At 44.2% G+C, this 25183-nt stretch overlaps 1 protein-coding gene across 2 annotated transcripts in view; it reads right to left on the bottom strand.

Moving 5' to 3' along the window:
• The window catches only part of PTCHD4 (patched domain containing 4), a 48064-nt gene extending 24737 nt beyond the window's left edge, over positions 1–23327 (bottom strand). The window contains exons 1-2 of one of the 2 annotated variants that reach the window (XR_014561912.1): positions 6687–6771; positions 5716–6196 (exon numbers count right to left, since the gene is read on the bottom strand). Coding sequence is in view for 1 of the 2 variants with exons in the window: in XM_083730178.1 (XP_083586304.1) it covers positions 5716–6196; positions 22752–23300 (1030 nt within the window). In the remaining variant the exon portion in view is untranslated. Of the gene's footprint in view, positions 1–5715; positions 6197–6686; positions 6772–22751 lie in introns of those variants that run through there. The other variant, XM_083730178.1, reaches the window with a different exon arrangement.
• Between the last annotated feature and the right edge of the window lie 1856 nt (positions 23328–25183).

Raw genomic sequence — 25183 nt, 5'->3', positions numbered from 1 at the left:
GCATTGGCATGCAAAGATGTGTCCCACGGGTTCTCCTCCTTAACCAGCTCCCCCCCCCCTTTTTTTTTTTTTTTGCCCACTGCTTGTAATGGTCCTTGAGCTGCCTTGAATGCCATCAGGGGAAACGTCGGGGTATAAATTTATTGGTTGTTGTTGTTGTTGTTGTGAAGTTTTCGTTACTTCCCATTTGCACATATTAGTTCAATAAAATGCATGTACACCCTAACAATGAATATAAGGGCTAACGAAATGTCTGAATGATCAAAATTTATTGCTAATTATAATAAATGATAAATATAATGATAGACTAAACTGAGGTAAAATGGAAATGTAGCCTGTGAAGGAAATGCTCTGAACTGTATTGGACATACTGTACTTATTGCAAGTTTGGGGATTGTGGGGTTAATTTGCTAAGACTGGCTTGTCTTGGGATCAAAGGTTCCTTAAAAGGTGTAATCAGGCCAAACCTCTTTAGATGCCACATTTCTCAGGTAGACTAGAAGTTGGCCAAAAGGCTTCATTACCCATTCCTCCCAAAGTAAGGGGAAGTGACCTCACTAAGCCTGGCAGGACAGCTTACTATATGGTATTAACCCCTTCATGCATTAATTAGACTTAAGCACGTTGGTTATATATGGGGAGGAGGAAGAGGCTGAAGGGAAAAGAGGAACTGCCAGAAATTGCTTTCTTTCCCATTTCACTGATGGAAGCTTTGCTGGCAGCTGAGTTGGGTACAAACCACAGAAGTTGACGCCAATATGGTGGCTCTGCTGGCATCAATCCATGGCATATTAACAAAATTAAGTTGGAAACATCTTGAAGCTTTCTGGCAGTGTACCATAGCAGGCCATTATTCTATTGGAAAATGAATGCTAATATATAGCTAAGGATTACAATGAGAAACAAAGGATTGGAATGAAGTATTTGTTTCTGATTGAACAGGTGAAATGTATGACAGGCAGCAAGCTTCCACAAGTGTACAAACTTTGTTTTAATTTTAGAATAGGTTTGTTTTAAATGCTGATCACAATTTTGGGCTGAGTATATAGTTGGCAACCAGCTGTCTTCATTAAATGATGAGCTTGCAGTGTTCTTCTGTATAATTTGGATCCTATCGGATTATAATAACAGGAACATTAAAACTGCCACAGGGCATCAATTCAGGGAAGAACAATGAGAGTGCCACAGGTTCCCGCCCCCTAAACTGTTACTATTTTCAAAAGATTAATAAACATCTTCCACAAATTCTTTGGAAATGGGTCTGTGGAAATTATTCTCAAGTATTTTGTTCTTATGGTTCATGCACAGAAGCAAGGAGATATTTTCTCAGTTCCTCTTGGACCTCTGCTCCTCAGTTGTGCAGCCTTTATTCATCTCCTGGACAGCTCGGCTGGCTCAGGCAAAAGAGGCATTTTCTCAGCCCTCTTCTTTCAGCTTGGCTGCTGCTGCGAGTTAAAAGTATGTGATGGCCGCAACAAGCAGAACGGAAGGAAGCAGTTTTCAGGCTAGACCAGCTAAGTCTTTGGGAGGATTCACTTTCTATTTCTCTCCATTTGGAGAACTGTCCATATACGCCTACTCTTTGCTTCCTGCAACTTAACCAATTCCTGATCCACAAGAGAATTTCTCCTCTTATTCCTTGACGGCCAAGCTTAGTCAGGAGTTTCCGGTTAGGTTCTTTGTCAAAAGCATTTGAAAGTCCAAGAACTGGATCACCGCTATCTATATGCATGTTGACACTCTCAAAGAACTCTTAATAGGTTTGTCCTTGCAGAAGCCATGATGACCCTGCTGCAGTGAGCGTTGTTCTTCTATAAGACTGGTTATTTTACCTTTAACAATACTTTCCACCAGTTTTCCAGGGACAGCATTTTTGGTTGTTGGCAGCGAGTTTGTAATTTCTTCCAAATTCTCTGAGGACTTTTCTCCCCCAATTAAATTCTAAATTATTTGAGAACAATGGACAATCAGCATACCAAGTAATGAGCTAGGGAAAACAATGACCAAAGAGTCTGTTTGGCCACCTGTTAGTGCTTCATATAGGCTTGCCACTCTTTTTTTTTTTTTTTTTTTTTTTTTTTGCAACTAAGAGGGCATTGCTGTATGCCTGGGTGATGTATTACAATGAGTGATGTCATTTCCTAGTGCTCTGTCAAAAGTTCGAAACTGAACTTTTTGCCATATATGTAGAGCATGGGTAGGCAACCTAAGGCCCGGGGGCTGGATCCAGCCCAATCACCTTCTAAATCCAGCCCGTGTATGGTCCATGAATCAGCGTGTTTTTACATGAGCAGAATGTGCCCTTTTATTTAAAATGCATCTCTGGGTTATTTGTGGGGCATAGGAATTTGTTCATTTCCCCCCCCCCCCAAAAAAAAATGTATAATCCGGCCTCCCACAAGGTCTGAGGGACAATGGACCGAACTCCTGCTGAAAGTTTGCTGACCCCTGATGCAGAGGAAGGGAACAGAAAGCAGGTGGTGACAGCCACTATTTTCTGTGGGCTGGCAAAACATTTCCAATTTCAGTGTTGAAGGACTTCATTTGTAATGAACAGCAGAGGCTTCTCTTCATCCTCTTATTGCAACTGTTTTTGCCACCATAAGGAAGCTTGTCGGCTTCCCATAGGTATCTGGTGGGCCATGGTGAGAGCAGAATGCCTCTGGCCCAATGCAACAAGATCTTCTGGTGTCCTGAAGATCTGCTGCAGAATTGCTAGCTTTTGGAAGAGTTCATGGCTATCTCTGGCAGTCTCCTACAAAGGATGATGTGCATACAATACTATATCATCCCTCTTGTGAAGCATGCTCCTTTCAGCCTAAATGAATTTGTGCTTAATATGATATGCACTACTACATTTTAAATACAAGGGTGACAGTTTTTCATAAATTAAACCAATCCCAGAGTAGCAGCTGATCTGGGACAGCTACTTAAAGAAAACAGATCAACAAAGACTGCATAGCCTAGGTTGGAGAAAAGCAAGGACAACATCCTACTTTCATAAGTCTGAGTATCCCAAGTGACAGGGAGATGTGTGTGCAGAGCAAAGTACATTTACCTCTCAAAACACAATGCAATATAGTGTTTTGACTGCTGTACAAATTGAGCACACAAGGAATGCCAAAATCAGATATGTTTGGTCTCTATACCTATTTGATTAGTTGCATGACTGCCATGAGAAAGTTGTTGATACAAATAGCTAAAATGAATAAAGTAAAAGGCATTCTGCCTCCATTCACGTTGTGAGCGGATCCCACTGTCAGAGGACTGAGGCAGGATCAAGCTCTGCTCACAGCACTCTATCAGTGTCATGTACATTGATGATGCTGGAATACACACCATCTCTGAAAGTACAAAAATAAGACCAGACTTTGAGTATATCTGAACACAACGAATACAGCACATTCTAATTTCTGTCACCAGGAACCCTCTAACTTTCTTTTGGGAATCTTTGGAATCAGGTAGGCTCCCAGATTTGGTTTAAACACAGAGCAGCACTAGAGAGAGAGAGAGAACTGCTTCAACTGTGCTAAGAAGCAAGTAGTACAGCCCCACCACCACCACCACATAGAGGCACAAGCAAAAAGCAACCACAAGACTGCAAAAAATGTTTTGTGGTGGTTTTTTTAAGGTCTGATGAGGGGAGGGGAATGAATAACACATTGTGCACTAATTTGAAAGCATGTCCACCTGTGTGTACAGACAACAGGGATAGTAGCTGCTGTTTTAGATTATATTGTTGTGTGAAATTGAGTACGATTGCAAACTGCCATGTACAAAATAATGCTGTAAAAAAAAATTATCCCAGTGTATTTCCAAGGCTATGTATTTCCAGTCTAGATACTCCTCTTCCTATCAGCAACTTGTGTAGTATTGTTCCCACAATACTACACAAAGGCACCAGTATTCCATTTTCTCATGTGTGAATACAGTAGCTGCAAGGAAAGAGCGCCATTTTACCTTGTTCATAAAATATTTCAAGTTTGGAGTGAGAAATGAGGTAGCCATATTCGCTAATGATACCCAGTTGATCAGGGTGGTTAAAACAAAAAGAGATTGTTAAGAACTCTAAAGGGATCTTTTCAAACGGAATGAAGGGGCAGTAAAATGGTAAATGCAATTCATTATAAACAAGAATAAAGTGATGCATGTCAGGGCAAAACAAAATCTCAATTTCATAAATACGTTCACAGAGTCTGAGAAGGCCAGGAATGACACCTTGTGGAAAGCACAGTGAAAATGCTGACCCAGCATGTGGCAGCTGAGAAAATGCCTAGTTCCATTTCTGGGATCATTAGGAAAATACAAATGCTAACCGTAGGCTTGTTAATAGAAACCTATGGGCAGTGTTCAAAACTCCCATTGTTCTAGGCGCATTTTGCGACAGGGAGCATGAACAGTTTCTGAGCTCTGGGCGCAGTCCTGCACCTAAGATTTCAGATTAAAACTACAGAGTGGAAGATATTAGGGGGGTGGGCAGGGGTAGGACTAGACCATGTGAAAAATGAACATAATACTTTAACTGCAGTTCATTCATTTTCAGCTTTGTATTTTTGTTACAAAAAGTGTGTCTAGACATTCCATTGTTGTGCCCATAGCCTAGGTTTAAGGTGCCATTTAGCTCCTAGTGTTTCAGTTTCTAGCATTGCCTATGTGGAGACCAGACTTGGAATACGGTGCAAAATTCTGGCTACCTCTCCACAAGGATATTGTAGATATTGTAGCCTCTCGGATACAAACCTACCTCATTCACATCTGAAAATAAGGATAAGGATCTAGAAAACCCACTCTTCTGATTAGAATCAACATTTTGTTTAGTTACTTCTTGTTTAAATACAAAAGAAAACTGACCCAAATCAATTTCACTTTATCAAAACTATCATGCTTGCTATTTAGGGGGAATGAATGGCACCACACTGCAGTCTCTTGCAAATATTAGGGCTGGGTTTGTAACGTCCCTTTGTTTACATTCTTGCAAACATTTGGTATTTATGGCCCATTTACTCCAAAGGAAGCGTCACTCGTTTCAGTGGCTGGCAGTCAAGAGCAGAGCTAATGGACTTAACTTGGGCAGGGGTCATTAGGACTGCTGGCTTTGGTCTCAATCCTGCCCACACTCACTTTGGAGTTTTGGGGAATTTGCTTCTGTGTAAACATGCACATGATAATACTGTCAAGGAGTAAATCCTACCAAACTCAGGACAACTATCTTCCATATCTGCCTTTATAGGAACAGAAAGTTGATTTCCTCTCCAAATTACATTATTCTCCCTCTATGTAAATGGGGGGGGGGGCAGGAATGCCAGACAGGATGCTGCACTCATTTCCCCCTTTAAAAAGCCTCCTTCCAAGTCTTTCTGTTTCCCCTTTTTGGCCCATCTCCCCAGTCCTGCATCAAAGTCTGTTCAGCAACTCTTCATTTTCTCTGCTGACTTGACTAGTTTTCAATAACAATTTCTCCTTCGTTTTGTAACTTGGATCAATAAAACACATCTCTCATATTGGCCGAGGTTATAAACACAGTCATTTTACCCTTTTCCTTTGTTTGGAGATTCCCCCCCCCCCCCCTTTGTAAGTGGATGGAGCAATTTAACAGGCTAAAAAAGTTGAAGGTAAATAAATAAATTAAACACTGCATCTTTGTAGCTGAGGACACATTCTACAATCCTGTCATTAAGCCATGCTAATCCTATTATTATGAAGATAAATAATTACCCATTGCGAAGAAAGGAATTCCCAACAGAGTCGAATTATATTTTCCATCAGTAATGAAAAATATCCCTGCCGCAGTGACACTGGAGATACAGATGGTGAGCGCTCCTAATAGGCCAAGGAAGGGCTTGCTGCGCAGGCAGTCTTTCATGGAGCTTGAGAGGATGGCAGCCAGCAGAATCAGCATTAAGCTCACCAAAATCTTGCCTCTGGCCAGGATGCTGGTCTTGTGGAAGTCCCTCCACAGGCTGAAGGAGGCTAGAGCATACAGCTGCAGGTCCTCCTGGTGCAGCTGTAGTTTGTGTATCAGTTTGCAAAATTCATTCTCCCATTTTTCACCAATGAGGTCCTGTACTGCAGAATGGTAGGTTTGGAGGTAGTAAGTGATTTGGATGGCTCTGGCCGACTTGACCCTTTGGTCCTTGCTGCCTGGCAATTCCATGACCCCACCAAGCTGATGGCCGATGAAACTGCTTCTTCCATCCTGAAGAAGAAAGTATTTTAAAAAGCAAAAGAAGTGGTAAGTGAACCAACCCAACAGTAATTTGCAATTTACTCATGCCATAAATTCTGTTAAAAGTCCCATTGTTATGAGAGTTCAAAGTATTTTCTGTTTTAAACTTAGAATAATATGAGGTTGTCTGAGGGCTGTTAAACCATTTTCTTCTTTGGTTTGCTTGCTTAGAGGTAAGAGCCTCCCAGAGAGGACAGGAAGTGCAGCTGCGGCCACTTGTGCACATAGCAGGGAGGCGAAAATAAAGAAGAAAATGGCTGAAGAGCCCTTGGGCCACCTTGTATTATTGCAAGTTTACTGAGAAGCCCCACCACCGACTCTCACACATGCAAACAATGCAGGCACATAACATATAAATTAACACATAATCTGAATTATTGCTTAGATTATTGGATTAATTGGATTGAAAGAAGAGCTTGCCATACATTCAAGAACTGTAAGCATACTAGATTTGACTTACGAACTGCTCAATGTCAAGTTTCAGAAGCATCACTAGAAGTTGGTTAGAATGCTGCACTTTCCTCCCATTAACCCAAACCATAGAACTCTCCACCTTAGAAAAGCAAGTTGTCAAGTGTTTAGTCTTACAGTCTTTCTAGTTTCCCCAAACACGTAGGCAATTTGATTAAAGTTTGAAGCCTGTACCTGTAGTGCAGCCACAACCATAGAGGGAGCCAGCCTCCTATGACGTCTGCAAAGCTCACCGAGAAACACTTGTGTCTCTATATGCCCCCATTTAAAGAAGCTTTCATGGGGGGCCACCGGAGGATAAAGAGAAAGTGTGGCTCTTCCCTGCTCTGACATCTTTGTGCTGATCTGATACATTTGCACAATGTGTCCTTCTCCTTATCATCCTTTTGCGGTGTAATCCTATACATGGATATTTAAAAATAAATCCCACTGAGTTCAACTGCGCTTATTACCAGGTTAGTGCATATAGGATTGCAGCCTCGGTGGCTTAATGTGGCAGAAATGGGTCAGGCTTCCAAAGGGAAGGGAGGAGAGCACACTAGAAAACCCTGTTGACCCAGGACAGGGAATTAAGTTTAGGAACGTCGTCTCTTTCATTTTCTTCTTGCATGTAAATTATTCTATGCCATTGCTACAACTGGCTGTCGACGGAGCTGCTATTCTCTGCTGCATTTTATCATAATAAGTTGAAGTTGAAATAAATAAGTGTCCACTTTGCAATTCTGTGATTCAGTTAACAGACTGATAGAGTATTTATTCAAAATTCAAATATTTAAGACCTAAAATAGAATATGGATATTTATTTTTCATGAATATTTTCTCCCAAATGTTGCCTATAAAAACTTAACACCATGAAATTTAGCCATTGCTGAATGAAATGATTTTCATTTTCTAATCAATTGTATTTCCCCCATCACTCTGGATACAGCAATGCATACCTGAAATTTTTAGTTTCCTTTCCCATTTGATGTCTCATTGTTTTTCATTCTTACATTCCTTACAGCACATTCCATCAAAATGGTATGAAACTTGAATTGTTCCCCACCAGTGACAGCAGACATACTTTACGAGGGGTCCATTTTATTAACAATTTAAAAAGGAGTAACATCCTGAAAGCTTCCCACTGCTTTACTCTTCAGATCTGACACTTTTCACTTTTTAATGAGTTTCAGAGTATTCAGAGAAGCCCTCTTTCTTTTAGAACATTCCTCAAATGTGACAGTTTGCTAAGCAAAGCACTGCAATGAGGGTAAGCAGTGGATTCGGACAAACTGCAATCTGAAGGGGGTTGCTTGGGGCAGATTTGAGGCCTGTTTGAGCCAAAGCAGAATCCCTCTTCAGCACCCCTAACCAAAGGAGGGGCTCCTAAGTGATTTGGGCATTTGAAAAGCACGCAGAAAGTGTGTCTGCAAAAACGGAAACATTTGTCCCCCAAACTTGTCATATAAACAAGGAAGAAATGCTGGGGGGAGGGGGGATGGAGAGCTCTTTTGAGCTTGTAAGCAAGGCATGGCCAAACCTGGCCCTCTAGCTGTTTTGGGACTACAACTCCCATGACCCCTAGCTAGCAGGACCAGTGGTCAGGGATGATGGGAATTGTAGTCCCAAAATGGCTGGAGGGCCAAGTTTGGCCACGCCTGCCTAAGCAGAGGAAATGGGTATGATCTACTCACACTCTGACCAGATCCATTAAAATAATCAACACTGGACATCATCCTTTGTTTTTACTTTTTACCTGGGATTCAGATTTTAACTTGAAGCAAATCAGGTAGCTTCCAAAATGTTTCAGGCCAAATCATTTTGAATTTTGAGAGAGTGCTGCGGGTGCCAGTCACAAAATGGCTGCCATGGGGGCAGGTCCTTAAAAACATGGGTGTCAAGCAGGGGCATGGCAAAACACAAAATTAGAGAGAGTAAAATCATGGTGAAGCTTTCCCCATAATGTATTTCCATACTATAGAAGGTTTAACTTGTTTGATTTCTGTCTGCCATACAGCTCTTAAAGGCACAAACCCTGGTTTTCCCCAATGCCGACTCTGAACCACAGTCCAGGTTGCCACATCAAGCACAGTTTTACTATTTAGCAGACATTGTACTGTAAGTTAACAATACAGTGAATTTTTAGTGAGCACTTGGCCCTTAGCTGCTGCACAGCTGGAGACTTACTTTAGTTTCGTTGCAAAATGTTCACATTTGGCTTTTGGGGAGAGGGGGAATCTTTAACATACACTTACATTTACTGAGTAGAAGAAGTTGCAGAAAATAACTTCTAGGGAGTACCTGATCTTAGACAAACCCACCCTGGGGGAAATGCATCTTGGTTGCTAGGGGAAATGATGGAAGGACAAACTACAGAGATGCCTAAAATAATTGTGATTTTTAAAACCTAGGGAGATGCTGATTCAGCTTATTCTGTAAGTTTGATATGCCAAGTTATTCACAAGCCTCTTGGCAGAATGCTTGCATAGAATGGCTGCCAAATATACTGATGGGAGGGATGTCAAAATTAAGCATATTGAGGCTCCTATATGCAAAACATTGAATCTGATGTACTATGTAATAATAATGATAATAATAATAATTCATTATCTTACTCTTTCATTAAATGTCTCAAAAACAATAAAGCCAGTTTTAGAGTAAACAATATCAGACTCTTCCAGTCTGGAGTGGGGCACCAAACACTGTTGTTCCTTATCTCCTCTTCTACAAGCCTCCTCCACAGAACCTTTGGCCCATATAATAGATAATAACCCAATCAAATGTATTTCTTTTCATGGTCAATAATATAAGTGTGGACTTTTTGCAGACAATACAATCTTTTCCCTATCAATGCCTGAACACTCACTACCTGAGACAGTTAGATTGACTAATGAATATGGGATTATTGCAAGACTGGATATTAACTACAGAAAGTCTGAACAATTATGTTTTGCACTTTCAGAAGCAGAACAAAAACTAGTAAAGGACTGGACAGCTGCCAGTAATAAACAAAATAATAAGATACAGTACCTGGGAGTAAGCATATTTAAAAATCTAAATAAACTTTTTAGAACTTAATTCTGTCCCACTTATGAAGAAAATTAAAAATTATCTAGAAAATTGTAAAAATATATAATTGACATGTCTGAGCAGAATAGCAGTATAAACTCTTATTTTATTAATCAGGGGGAATATAGATTAAATGCAAAAATAATGTACCATTTGTTTTGTATAATCAGGGTTGCTAAAATGCTTAGTAACATTGCAGTTGATGTTATATCATTCCTTGTACAGCACCTGATCCTTTCTGTTGGTGTGTTACGAACTTTTACCAAAAGAGATCCTACCCACCATAGAACAAACCGCAGTTTGCAGCCGGCATAAATCTAATTAAATTGCCATCTCCATCACTCCCTTGAAACCAAAGCCAAGTGAAATGCAAATGTGGATTCATTTTCAAGCAGATGCAACTAAGCTTTTAACCCTCTAACATGGCAAAATGGAGATTTTAAATTAGACCAAAGTGTGTGTTGCTGTAGTTTTCTCCCCTGGTTTTCTTTACAATTCAAAGGCTTACAAAACAAAAATATTGGGGGGGGGGGTAGCAAAGAAAAAGGCAACAACATCCAGAACAAATAATGAGCCTAAAACCAGAGGTTTCAAAAATCAAAATAAAGTTATGAGTTTAATAAATGGGTTTATATTGCCTTGAACCTTGCTAGAGCAGTAGGTTACAAAGAGACTCCGTTTTTCTACAAAGCCGTTATCAGGCTGTCTTCTGGGGTTCTCACCATATTTGCAAGCTTTACCAGACAAACTGCAGTTTTTCTGGCTCCGTTAGGGAACAGCCTGTGGAAATATCCAGTCTGACACTAATTGCCCATTTAGGGTTGTGACTTCTAGTGGGCACCAGTTTCCCAGGCTCTCAAGAGAGAAGTGTTTGTGGCACCTGCCACTCGATCATTTTAGCTGCAGGTGCCAGGGACGGGACGTGGGACGTTCTGCATGAAAAGCATGTGTTGAAATATTCCACTCACAGGCTATGGAAAGTCCTCAGAGTTTTTTAAATGCTGGGTCCCTCCCAGATCACACTCCTTAAAGCAGCTCCTGACATTGTAACTGATGGAGTAGATACAAGCTTGGCGGATCATAGTGTATGTTGATTTCAGTCAGGCATTTGACAAAGTTCTCCACAATATTCTTGCAAGGAAGCTGATAAAATGTGGGTTAAACAAGGTAACTGCTAGGTAGATTTGTAGCTGGTTGACTGACTGAACCCAAAGGGTGATCACTATAAAAAGTGACCAGTGGGGTGCTGCAGGGTTCTGTCATGTTGTTTAATGGCTTCATGAGTCCACAGTGTGATGCAACAGCAAAAAAAAAGCTACTGCTATTCTAGGTTGCATCAACAGAAGTCTAGTGTCCAGATCAAGGGAAGTCATAGTACCACTCTCTTCTGCCTTGGTCAGACCACACTTGGAATACTGTGTCCAATTCTGGGCACCACAATTTAAAATGGATGTTAACAATCTGCAACATGCGCAGAGAAGGGCAACTAGGGTCTGAAAACCAAGCCTTATGAGGAACGGTTGAAGGAGCTGGATATGTTTAGCTTGGAAAAGAGGAGACTGAGAGGAGATATGATAGCCATCTTCCAATATCTCAAGGGCTGTCACATGAAAGATGGAACAAGGTTGTTTTCTCTTGCTTGAACCAATGGCTTCAAGTTACAAGAAAGGAGATTCCAACTGAACTAAAGAACTCTCTGACAGTAAGAGCTGTTAGACAGTGGAGCGGTCTCCCTTGGGAGGTTGTGGACTGCCCTGCCTTGGAGGTTTTTAAGTAGAGGTTGAATGGCCATCTGTCGTGAATGCTTTAGCTGAGATTCCCGCATTGTAGGGGGTTGGACTAGATGGCCCTTGGGATCCCTTCCAACTCTACAATTTTATGAAAGTGCTCAAGTTTGGGGCTACTATTGCTACAGTGAGGGGGAAATTCTGGATGAAATCTCTCTCTGCCCCCACCTCCACATACAAACAAACATGCACCAAGACCTATATAACACTTCTTGTTCCAGGATGCCTTTAGTCCTGAGCAGGTGTACTGTTCTCTATTAGAAGCTAGAAATAAACTGCAACATTTTATTGCAGGAACACAATTATTGAGTTATCTATCAGCAGAGCACCAAAGCAGGACCACATGGAGAGAAGAGTCCCTCGAGGGCTTCCTGAGTATGATTCTGTAAACAAACAAATAAGAGCCCAATAAGTACTCAACATGCTCATTGTTCTCCAAGGGGGGGGGCAGTTGGAGGACACACAGGGGTCTGCTTGAGCCCCTGCTAACTTGCAATATCCTGGAGGGTTGTGTGGAGTTGTGGCTGGGGAATGTGCAGTGTGAGAAATGGACTTCCCTGCCCTAATTCCCACCAGTCCAAAATGTAATGAACTTTTAAGGGCCTGACCTCTTTGAAGCTGAGCCAAGAGCTGTGCAAGATATACATACAGTTAAGAGTCAACTCATGGTGGGGTGATGAATTAGGAGCAGAGGGGAAATGCTCCAAATTCTCTTTTAGCCCCTGGCAATTTTTCTGTTGTCTAGGAGGAAAGATGAAAGCAGGGCCAGAGATCCATGTCATGAGACTCTCCCATAAATATAACCTCCTTCACATTGTATCCATTCTAGTTCCAGACCACATAGGCAGCATCCTGCCAGGGGCGGAACTATGTGCCCTGGCGCAGCGAGCGTCAGGGGAAGCGCTGCCAGCCGCCAGCGCAGCAAGCGGGGAGTGGGGGTGTGGCAATGTCACCCGCCCTCATGGCTGACACCCGGTGCGCCCGCACCCCCCGCACCCGCCTTCCTCCGCCAGTGCATCCTGCTCACTTAGCTTCACAACCTGACACTGGGAGCTCATCCATTTGGGCTATAAGGAGTGATTTTGCAGCAGTTCACCCAGAGGCACCACACACACAAATTCTCACAGGCCTCTAACTTGTTCCTTCTAATCTCAGCCTTGGTGGTTTTATGCCTATTGACAAGACAATTGTATCTTCACACCTGGAGAACCCCCTAAGCATGCTCAAAAATAGGTACTTGTAAATTTGAAAGGAGACAGCCCACCTGACCCCAGGAAGCTTAAGGAGGAGATATGGGATGCTGAGGGTGTTAGGTAGAAAAAAGAAAACAGGTTATGGGGAAAACAGCTTGATGAAGTCCTTGATAGAAATAAATTCATTTGGAAATGATTAGGGTTTGAGAGATGCAAATCGAGTTTAGCATCTCCCCTCCTCGTGTGAAATGGAGAGGTGGAGGAAGGTGTCTCCTGGGTGGAATCTATATACATAGAAAAAAACTCGTCTTCTGGTGAGGCATCATGGCAGACGCCACAGCAGCGAGCAACTCCTGAAGCCAGCCAGAACCAAGTGGGCTACCTGGCTGGCTCCCGGACTGCAGGGCCTGCTGCTGCTGCTGCTGCTGCTGCTGCTGCCACAATCGACAAGGAACTGGAGGCACCCGGTGTGCCAACTGAGGGAGCTGCCAAGCCCTCCCCGCAGGCCGAGCCGGGAACGAAAGTGAGGACACCCAGCCACCCAGCCGACTGTCCAGCAACAATCTGGCACCAATAAGATCCCGAAGCCGGCGCAGGGGAGAAGAGGAGAGAGGAGAGAGAAATAGTGGGCAAAGAAAGACACGGAGCCCCGACCTTGCTGCTGCTGCTGCTGCTGCCCCCAACACCGCCACTGAGAAGGGAAAGGAGGAGAGGTAGGAAAGAGCACCGGGAGGGCAAGGGAAGCCATGAAAAGACACGCGGCTGAGCCCGACCCGAGCTTCCACCAACCCCCCCGCAGGGGGGGGGGTGTTTTGAAAAATACATAGCTCACTGTTGCCACCTAGTGCCACATTTGTATACTACACTTTACAACACATTTAAAACATTTTATTTGCAGCTGTGTAGCTGAGTCCCTGATGAAGCCCTGAGGCCAGGAACGCTGCTCTTCTAGCTTAGCTCCAGCCCTCAACAGGAGCACTTATCTTACACAACATGGGATACACCACGGGAAAGGAGCATTTGAGAAACCCGCCAAATCTTCCAGAGGGAGCAAGGGAGATTAACAGTGGCACAACTGGCACCCTGTACAGACTGAGGACGCATTATTCCGTTTCCAGAGGAGGAACGATGTTGGTCTGCTGCAGCAATGACAACCATTCTCTTTGTGCCATTATTGAGATCAAATGAGCACTTTCACCACACACTTTTCAGAACTAGCTAAAATAGTCTTGTTTAAGTAAGCCTACCCAGACATCGAGAATGTTGAGATAATTTTAATCTGTTTTAATATTTTAGCTTTTGTATGTTTTAAAGGATGGCTCTGAATTTTTCTTGATTTTACTGTTTTGTCTTTGGTAAACTGTTTGAGGTTTTTTACACTCAAGCGGTGAAAAAATAAAATAAAAATCTAAGTCAATGCAGACAGTCATCTCTCTCTTTAGTAGAACATGTTCATGTTTCTAATTACCAGGTGATTATTTGGAGCATAATATATGCTCACCCTCACAACAGCTCTCTGGGACAAAAAGTGTCCCCAAGTGAGAAGCAGATGGGAAGCAGTTCAGAGGAACCAGTGGAACAAACCTCTGAGGAAACGTGGTGAGAACCCTTTAAATTGATGGCATACAAAGAAACACAAATGTCTTCCTATCTGGAGAGTCACTTCTCCCATATGCACTGCCTGGGACGTTCTATGCCTGGCCCAGAGGTGACTCTTGTGTCTTTAGGAGTGAGGAGAAATTTGGCAGGTGCACTTGCCTCCTCATTACTGCCCTGAGAGGTAAGAAACTAGATGTACTAATTCACTTCTTTACACACAGCCAGTAAAGAGCCACTTAGGAGCTGTCAGTCTTGAACTGAAACAGAAAGGGTCATGACCACTTAACCTTTTTTAAAACCAGCACAGAACTTGTATGCGCAATTGGACATTTTTATTTTGCGACAGCTAATCCAAAATTGCTTCCTTGATTAAATTTGCACAGCTAGGGTCAGTAGGATGCACCCCAGAAAACAAGCATTTGTGCTTAAAAGAGGAGCTAGAGTTGCCTGGGGGGCACCTGCATTGCCTTCGCCCATTCTCCACCCTGAGTTGCGGAGTTTGCTGAGCAGGAGTTTGCTACAATTGCCTGACTGAAAGTGGCCTGATGGGAGGGACCTGCTGCTTTGTGCTTCCTGCCTTGTAGGGCCCCCCCCCCCTGTATTTTGGTGGTCTATCAACAAGGTATAGTGAAGCCCTCTTATATGAAACAACGTGAGCTTACATCAACAAAATAAAAGAAAATCAGATAACATGCATAATTTTCATTTGGTAGCTCTCTATAGCAAACATGTCATGGAGTCCACTGTCACCCTGAAGCTAATTTTCTTAGTGCTGTGTTTGTATGAATGTGGAGAACATTAGTACACATGTGCAGTGCGTCATGTTCAAAGGTCTCTTATGTCCCTCCTCTTGGAATGTCCACATTGTGTTTCTTGGCCATGCTAGGGTGTGACAAAGAGGTATTTTATAAGGAATACAGAGTATATTCCATAGCAGAAATGTTTTTACTTCAGACTTAAGGAGGTTGCATTTTAAAAGGGAACTGAGGAAAAACTTCTACAACAGCGCTGTTCTCAGTCAACCTAACATTTCAGTCATTTTTGCTTATAAGCTAAGTAGGTCATGCATAAAAAAAGCAAAAGTATTAAAGCTAAATCGCATTTAGCCAAGTGACCTAGAGCACACTGAAAACACCTAAGGCCTGTATTTTATTTTTATATTCACTGATGGGGAGCTAAGTAAGGTGCACAGAGTTTTGATGAAGAGAAGATACTAGAGCACTGATATGATGTTTCTATATTTATTATTCTTTATTATATTTTTAGTGATTTTTGCAATCAAGGGAAGCAAAAATAAAATGACAAAGTCATAAAAATCAGATGCAAACAGCAAAAAAACTAAAATATACATCTGACAATATGTTTAAAGGGAACAAGTCCCACCCTTGCTTTCAGTGACCCTCCAAATTAAGTTTGGACAAATAAGCTTACCCAGCAATGGTTCCAGATGTGCTTCCTGGAAAAGAGCCTTTTGCAGGTGGGGAGCCACCACTGAAACGTCCCATTCGCATGCCGCCATCTTGGACACTTCCTTCAGAGAGGGCACATGAAGGAGGAGCTCCAATGGCGGCTGCAGTGTCCAGGCTGGTTTATGTGGGCAGAGGCAGCCCTGGAGGCATTGGAGTCCTGAGACTTTATATGTCAAGGCTGTATCATGGGTTGTAGGTCAAACCAGCACTGCAAACTAAGTGATAGCCAGTGCAGTCGAGCCAGGATAGCTGCTAAATGTTCAGACTGTCCTGCCCTGGTCAGCCCTGCTGGCTGCTGAAATCTGCATCAGCTGCAGTTTCCAAACTGTCTCCAAATGCAGTAATCTAACCTAGAGATGACCAGAGCACAGACAACAGAAGTGGAGCTATCCCTGTCCAAATTGGGGCATAGCTGGGCTGCTGGCCAAAGCTGATGGAAGGCACTCTGCGCCACAGAGGCCACCTGAGCCTCAAACAACAGCAAGGGATCCAGAAGGACCCGAAAGCTACATAGCTGCTCCTCGAGAGGGAATTTCATCACGCCCACAGTAGGGGACGCTCCACCCATGCAGTCTAGGGAGCCACCCACAAACAGTGCCACAGTCTTATCTGGATTAATCTTCAGTTCATTTGTTTGATTTTGTTCTATTTCTGGGGAATATGAGTTTGGCAGGACACCTGGCCTTGTTGTAAGCTATTAAAGGTCATTTTAGAAGCACCTGATGAAGTGTATATACATGGTTGGCTAATGGCACTCAGTAAATGCTGGAATGTGCATCGACTCCCATGAGATTCACTCCATAATGTCACAGCAGCCCCGATTTTACAAGCTGCCAAAGTCAGGCAATATGTTTTGCAGTAACCTGACTTTTAATTTTCCTTCCTTCTGTGGGGGGTAATTCCCTCTTCCCATAAATATGTAAGTTAGATTTCATAGAGTGGTCCCAGGGCAGCTGCGGAAGAAATCATCTAGCATAAATTCATGCTGAGGTATTCCTGTCACTGCAATGGTGAAACGAGTTCAGAGCTGGAGTGTGGTGGGCCCACGATGAAGGACATTTGAATGGCGCTTGGAACAACATGTGAGAGTTTGATATAGAATAAGTGTATGTGGCAGCTTCGTCACAAAGAAAACGCCTCAGAGCGATGGCATCTCCTGTCTTTTTCACCTTTGTACATGTTAAAGTTCTCAATAACCACAGAATGTCAAAAATATTGGTTTTTGATGGTAAAGTCAACTGCACTAAACACTAAGAGCATCTTAGGGCATTAACATCCAGAACATTAGCCTAACCCTAAAACAAGGGAGCATTCACAACATTTCCCCATAGTTAATAATCCATAAAGCATGTTGACCACAGTCATGGACAGCTGAGGAGTCAGGGATTAAATAGTGCACAAATGTGTAAATTTGTGTAAAATGTGCACAAGCGTGTGAATGTGTTATTTTGTTCTACCCCTGCCCCAGTGTCCCATAGAATAGAATCATAGGACTGGAATGGACCTTGGATGTCACCTAGTCCAAACCTTGGCTCTGTCCAGGATGCAACAGTAGCATTTCTGCCTGATGGTGATCCAGCCTTGAGTTTCATACCTTGCTTCCTGACTGGGCAACATGTTGCAATCAAGTCTGACTCTTGTTTCTGCCCTACCTAACACTTTGAAGTTCAGCTTGCCAATGTGTTGATTTCTATAATAGAGAACCAAGGATTTCTGCAAGACAGTTTCCAGACTACAGTTGTAACTTGACAGCTATGCTCCTTAAAAGTCTATGCCATTCCTCTACCAGAAAAGAAAGAAACATTTTGATCTAATTCAACTGCTCTTATGACAAATTTTCTGAAGTATGTAGGAAAGAAACAGACATAGACCCAATAGGAAGTTTTTTAAAAATCTAACTGGTATGTGGGAGTGGAGTTTTTGGCAACAGCTGCAGCAGACGCCCCCTCCCAAATTAAAAATCAGGTGGCATCTATCCAAAAGTTCTTAAAGAACTCAAATGTGAAATTTCTGGTCCTCTAAGAAATTGGCAGCAGCAGCAGCAGCAGTAGTAGTATATTGTCCTTCATCTATAGATCACAGTTCACATCCATAGATCTAAGTTCACCCATAGTTCACATCATAATAATAAACATATGTAGCTTGTATTTTTAAAAGGGTCCAAGAAATTATACGTTAGTTGGCTTTGTATCTGTTCTGGGAAAAGTGATGGAAAGCATGACTAAAGACAAAATTACCAAGCACAGAGAAAAGTCAGCATGGCTTCTGAAAAGGTAAGACCTGTCCAAATATTTTTTTTTAGAGTTATTTTAGTGTGTCATTAAGCACATGGTGATGCAAAATGTTGGATCAGCTGGAACTAATGCTTTTTAATTTGTTCATGAATGAACGACCTGGAGTTAGTATTGAGCAGATGACACCAAATTTTTCAGGTTGGTAAAAGACAAAAGGGGTTGCAACAAGTTGTGGTTCAATGTAAACAAGAGTAAAGTGTTACACATTGGGGCAAATATACTAAGTTTCTGGTGGTTACTGACCAAGAAAGAGATATTGGGGTCACAGTTTGATGAAAATGTTGCATTGGTGTGCAACTGTTATGAAAAGGGCGAATTTAATGGTAGGGATAGAAAATGAAACTGTCTGTACCACAATGCCTTCATATCATAAATCAAAATGCTTATAAATGTGGCTATGTGTAGAATATTGTGTACATTTCTGGTAACCACAACTCAAAAAGGGCATTGTTGGCACCTGTCTTTCTTTTTTTGGTGGCTCTTAAAAGAGTCTTTGGGGTCGCGTGCCGAGGGCAAGTGGTGGTTCCAGGGAGCCTCTTCTTCTTGGGCTTGGCCACTTTAGCCTTGGGGATCTTGAGCTTGGTTTGGCCTTGACTGCCTTGGCCTTGGCCACCGTCCGTCTTGAGAGACAATGGAGTACATCTCCAGTGGTGAAGCAAAACCGCTGCATTAGCAGCACCAAAGTGACCTGGGCAGTGTGTCTGGAGGTCCTGGGCTGCCCAGATCGTCTGCAGGAGTTGCTGGAAGGAGGCGCACCAGGTGCCATCCAACCACCTTAGGGACTCCACTCTGGATTTGTGAAGGGTTTACTCCTGAGCCTTTTCTTCTTCTGAAGATATCCCACAAGACAGCAGAGGTTTAGGATCAGAGATTTCATTCTCCTAGATGGGCCAGATGGGCTACCTTCCTAGACTGACAACCCCCATCTCACTTCCCTCTACGGCATGTGCAGAAACCGCCTTGACTTTTGGACCCACTCTTGGTCTCATCTGCTCAATCCACCAGAGCCTGTCTTTGAATGCAGGGGAAGCCCTAACTCACAGAGAGATTGAGACCTATCAGCTCCGCTCACTGGCCAGTCAAAGCTGTTCTCAGGGCATGCTGACAGCTTCTTGGAGCCCCTCCCCAAACACCCCATGCACCCCCCAAAAAGGATATTCTAGAGCTGGAAAGAGGGCAGAAAGGGGTGACCAACATGTTTAAGGGGCTGGAGCAACTCCTCTGTGGGCTACAGTTACCACATTTGGGGCTCTTTAGTTTGGGGGGGGGGAGACAAGTAAGGAGGGAGGCTGGGATAGTGCTGTAGAAAACTATGTGTGGTGTAGGAAAAGTAACACCAGAACCCAGGGCCTTCCGGGGAAGCTGAATGTTGGAAGAGGCACAGACAAAGCCAAGCGTTTCTTTACACTGCGCAAAGTTAAACGATGTAATTTGCTACCACAAGATGTAGTGATGGCCATCAACTTGGAAAGTGTTAAAAGGGAATGACAACCATGTCTATTAGCATATATGTGTGTGTCTATACTGTATATTAAATTTCTGTCTCATTTTTCTTTTTTCATGGATTGGTATATATGTGGTATCCAGGTCCTGACCAGACACAGGTCACAGTGGCCTTTTGTGCCTTAAGCTAAGCGCTGCCGGATCACACCAAAGGCCTTGCCCAGTCTGCTCTTTGGGCACTTAGAAGGTATCCATAGAAAACAAAGAACTGCATGCAGCAGGCTGGTGTGAGAAGGACCAAAGCGTTCTGCTCCTCTTCTGGGACCATCTCCCCCACAAATGGGTTACCAAATGAAGGAGAGGAGAGGCCCTCCTCCACAGTCCAAAACAGCTCTTGTTTTGTATTTGTTTTGTTCTTTTCAGGTTAGCAACTTTTTTGGATTTTCTTACAATTTCCTTATAAATTTACAATTAGTGGTATGAGGGGAATTTTAAAATATGCGGGAGCAATCAAAATTAGAAACATTATATGCTTTTTTTACACACATTTCTATGGTAAAAGTATCTGTATATCATGCACAGACGTTATGTGTGGCAGTCTTGCTACATGGACAGACAGAAAAACTAACATACATGTCATTGTTACAAAGTTATAACATTTCTTTTTAAACACAAGATTTTTTTAATCCATCAAATCTTCAATGGTGGTAATAAATCTTGCAACTGGTGTTGAACCTTGATTGAAGTCCTTTTTTTGCACTTGGATGTTTTCTGTTTGGCCTGTTTGGCTTGTGGGTGTCATATATGTGGTAGAATTGGCCTCTTGCCCGGTGGTTGGTCAAAAGTGAACTCAACCAAGGAAGGTGCTACCTTCATCACCAAAACACGGACTCTGCTCTGTTTGGTTGGTTGGCCTGCCCAAGGGACACAAGGGCAGAGAGCTGGCAAGGTTTCACAGGGGAGGCCAACTCTCCCTGAAAGAAGCAACCAAGGACAGGGGAGCAGGAGCTACATCTCTTGAGTCTCAAGGTTCTTTACAACTAGAAGGAGCAAGTGAAAAGAACAGCTAACCAATATTTGGCCACGTTAACTGATCTTGGGCCTATGGAAGAGAACCTTTAAACCTAAAGATTTCATTCCCTAATAGCTGTGCACAGAGACATGGTGTTAATGCACAGTTTCATATTCCACAGAGCAACATGGACTTCCACAGGAGCACCAACCATGCCAGCCAGAAATTCCCTGAGAGCCCAAAGGAACACATTAGATCCCATCAACCTTTAGGGTGGGACCTAATCGACCTCTTCTTCCTATGGTGGACAGCAGCAGCTGGAGGCCCAAACCACCCCAGGATGTGGAGCAATGGCAATGGCAAACTCCCGCAGTTCCCGCAGTCTCCACCAAGTCAAGAACATCCAGGACGACCTGCCACATAATGGGGCAGACTCACAGTTCTAGACTCAGGGGCTTCTCAGAATGCAAAAAGTTACAGCACGTCTATTGGGTGTTTCTGAGCATGGAGAAAGATTCACTAACGGCATGGAACAAAGTTTAATTCCCTGACTGTTAGTTTTCAAAGCCGTTTTCCTGCCCAACAAAGACAAGTCATGTATATGAATCAGAAATAAACATAAAATGCCCCTCAGTTATAGAAATCAGAAAAAATCCCAGTCAGATGGGTGGTATATAAATAATAAATTATGGCATATGAATATGTTGTTGTCGTTGCTGCTGCTGCTGTTGTTATTATTATGTACTCCATCTGTCATATCTTTCCTACACAAAATAAATAATTTCAGTGAAAGAAAATGAACTACTACAGTGTGTTTTTCTTACTTCACTTAGGGCTTATGGTAGACTTTATGCACATTCTCAAGTATGGATATTTCCCCATGTAGGACATTATTATTCACACACACACACACACACACACACACACACAAATAGCTGAAAGAAACATGTAAGGTATAATTCAGCAAAAGTTAATGCTGGCAAAGTTCTTCTGGCAACAATGGGATGGGATGGGATGGGACATGCAACGCAGCACTGTGCATGGTTACTTGGAAGTAAGTCCCCCTGCTTTCAATAGGACTTAACTACTAGGAAAGTGTGCCGAGGATTGCAGCCTTAATTGTGCTAAACAAGCCCTCTTAATCTCAGTAGGGCTTAGATGTGACCAGGTTTTGCTGCATTGTGCTCATATTTATAACTTCCAGGTAGATCAGGAGAACCCACTATTAGGGCTGCAGCCTGAACTAATGTAGGTCACAACCATAAAAATGAATGGTGTTTTTTTCTGAAGAAAAATAAGAAGTTTTTGTGGGTTTCCAAATGCATGTTTGGGCTAAAGGTGGGTGTCAGGGATAACAATAAGATATTGTTTCTGAACTATGTGGCTAAAGCTTAAATTGCACACCCAGTGATGTCAGTGATAACAAAAGGTTGCAGGTTATACCTGAAATTCTGTCTGCCAGGCAACACAGCAGTCTCAAGAAGAATCCTAGAATAAAATTTCTACCAGTGGAGAAATTGTTGAGCCAAGCATTCATATCCACGGTCGCATTTTTTAGATTCAGGTAGGGAACCTTTGTTTGCCTTGGGATATGAAATATTAGGTAGCTGGGCAGAAACTTTCCATATCCCACCATTTTGCCTTTACTTGAGCATTGCATTGATGGTGCAATCCTATATGCCAGATAATAACCAGTGGCAAGGCTGGCCGTGCGGATGTTGGCCATCAGACTTGCCACCCTAGGCATGCAGCTAACGAACACAATTCCTAGAATCACTACTGCAATACTTCTGCCATCAGCACACTACAGGACAGGTTTCCTAAAATACACCCGAGGGAAGCTTTTTCTGGACCATATCAAAGGTCTGTTCTCGTACCAAGCGGAGTTCATGACAAGTGCAAAAAATGTGACATTTCCCATATACATTCCTGTGATGGATTAACCTCTGCCTGAAAAGCGTTGCAGAGCTTTACCCCATGCTCAGTTTATTTGCAGACGGGACAATTTCCCACTCCACACCATTCCCACCCACCCCCAAATCTACCCGCCCCCGCCCCCCCCCCCCGGATTCCCCCACAGAAGTATGTCATTGGGTGCCGTCTTTGGAAAACTACCCCAGAAATGACCACGGCGCTTCTCTTTGCTGTTGAGGACAAGGAAGGAAGTGCTGCCTCTTTAACGGGCAAAAGCATGCAGTTGAGAGCATACCTTCAATTTAGTGTTGGGATAGCTCACTTGCACCCTGGCTGTTGTCTTATTGGAGAGGGCAGCCTGCCTCAGATCCTCTAGCACTGAAATTATATCATCCAGCACGCATTTCTTATCCTGATTTCTCAACACACACAGATGGGAAAAAGTATAATTATAGCCTTTGTGGTTCACCTTCATTTCCAGCACGGCTCGGTGGATGCGCAGCAGTCCTTCTGCCTGATGCAGAATATTGCCTCCGGGCTTGGAGAGGGCGATCAGGCGGCCATAGCGCCCCGGGGTGTGCAAGTCCGAGTAGAGGCGGCTTTTGGAGCGGTCCAGCGGGAAGAGGCTGTTGGCCAGGCTGCGCTCGATCTTGGCCAGGCTGTGGCTGGGCGCCACCAGGCGCTCCAGGTCGGTCTCGGGCTGGAAGCGGTGCAGGGCGCTGAAGCCGAAGATGAGCGTCAGCACTGCGGGCACCGTCAGGAAGAAGACCGGGTGGCGGCTGACGAACAAGCCCAGCTGGTGGCACGACGAGCGGAGCCCTCTGTGGATCGCCTGCCGCAGCATCCTCCTCCGCCCCAGCCGGCGCCAGGCTGCCGGCGCCGAGCGGGCAAGCGCACCTTCCGCGGGGCTCCGCGCCGGATCCGCCTGCCGCGTGCACGCCCGGCGCGCGCGCCCGCCCGCGCGCCCGCGCCGTTCAAACACTGCAGCAAGTTGCAGCAGCGCGGAGGAGAAGCGCCGTCCGGGGGGGGGGGAGCGAGGGAGGGAGAGGGCAGGGCTTCCCTGGCTGGCTGCCTCTCGCCCGCCCGCTGGCGCGGATCCCCCACCAGCATCCTCGCGGGCGGGGCTGCAGCAGCCCCCCCCCGGCCCTCCCGAGGCGATCCTGCCGAGCCATCGAGGGACTCGGACTTCGGGGGGGGGGGAGCCGGGGCCTTCCTGCTGCGCCCCATCCCGGGCGGCCAGGGCTGCTGCCCCGGAGCGCCGCCTGCCTGCGGGCTGGATCCCCGCTGCTCGCCGCCCAAGCCTCCCCCGCCCCAGGATCCGCCGGGCTCGGAGGCCCTTCCCGCCCCTTCCCCAACCACCGTTTTCCTCGCTGCTGGGGACTCTTCAGTGTTTCCGCTTTCCCCAGCCCAATTTCAGCCCAAATAAATGTGTTTCAGTAAAATGAATGAACAATGTGGTATGTTTGCAGAAGCACACAAGGCATGCAGTATTCACAAATCGGTACTCACTCACGTGTACTCAGTATAGATGGCAAAGGCCAAAAATTTGGAGTACTGACTTCTCCCAGTTACTCTTCGCAAGCTCTGCAAAAAGTGCCAGAAATCTGTGCCCTTATAACCCCCTCTAATTTCCTGAATTTATCTAATTCTTTTTAAAGCTATCTATGTCTGCTGACACCACTCTTCCTTGTGGCCATGAATTCTATAAATCAATTATGCTGTGTGTCAAGAAGTACTTCATCTTGGCTTGACTGAATCCACCGCTAGTCATTTCACCGGATGACCCTGGAGCCAATGTGCCCAATGCTTCCTCATGGTGAGCTTATATGAAGATGTGCCGGTTGCCCCCCCCCCCCTTTCCTGGCTGACTGTGGTATCCTGGTCTGGCCAACTGAGGTGGGGGGCTGCTGGATCTGGCCTCCTGGTCTCCTCCAGATGCTCCTTATGGGAAGCCCTCCAGACCTGAGTTCCCCACCAAGGGGCCTTCAGAATCCTGCTGCTTCTGACCCTGGAGCCAGAGCGTGGTCCTCGGGGCCAGGATCCATTCCATAGCAGGAAGCAAAGAGCGTGAAGAAATGGACAGGTCTCCAGACAGACAGAGCCACAGAAACTGGAGTTTTCCAAGGATCAGTGCTGGGACCTTGTCCCCCCCCCCCCCAAAGAACATGAGCGCCTGCCCGTGGGAGGGAAGGTGGTGGCTGAAGAGGGAGAAGCTGTTTTGCTCCGTTGTCTGGGACCACCCTCACACCCGCCTTCTCCCACGTTAAGAGGCGGGCACAGCTCTGAGCTGGGCATTCTGCTCGGGGCTTTAAACCGTCTTTGCTTTCACTGCCACCAGAGATGCCAAGAGGCAAGTGTGCCCAATACAACCATTTGACTGAGAACAGAAGTAATAAAACATGGTTAAATCATAAAGGATACATTGGGCAATGGATATATGTCATAATATTGGCATGACAGCGTGAGAAAGACTCTGGAATGGAGATTTAAAATTCACAGCTTGCTATGCATTAAAAGAAAATTATATAAAGATGATGTACAGAGGGTACTTGACGCCTAGTAAGCTAGCTAAAATGTAGAAGTCTGAATCCAATATTTGTTGGAAATGTAAAGAGAAAGAAAGTAACTCTTTCATATGTGGTGCTCGTGTGAGATTGCAAAAACTTTCTCAGAAATGATTCATAATGAATTGAAAAAAGTCTTGAAAATAACTTTTGTTTAAAAATC

The sequence above is a fragment of the Podarcis gaigeae genome, assembly GCF_964106915.1.
Source record: "Podarcis gaigeae genome assembly, chromosome: 3".
Lineage (NCBI taxonomy): Eukaryota > Metazoa > Chordata > Lepidosauria > Squamata > Lacertidae > Podarcis > Podarcis gaigeae.
The sequence above is the reverse complement of the archived record's forward strand: the minus strand, read 5'-3'. Positions and strand labels throughout refer to the sequence as shown.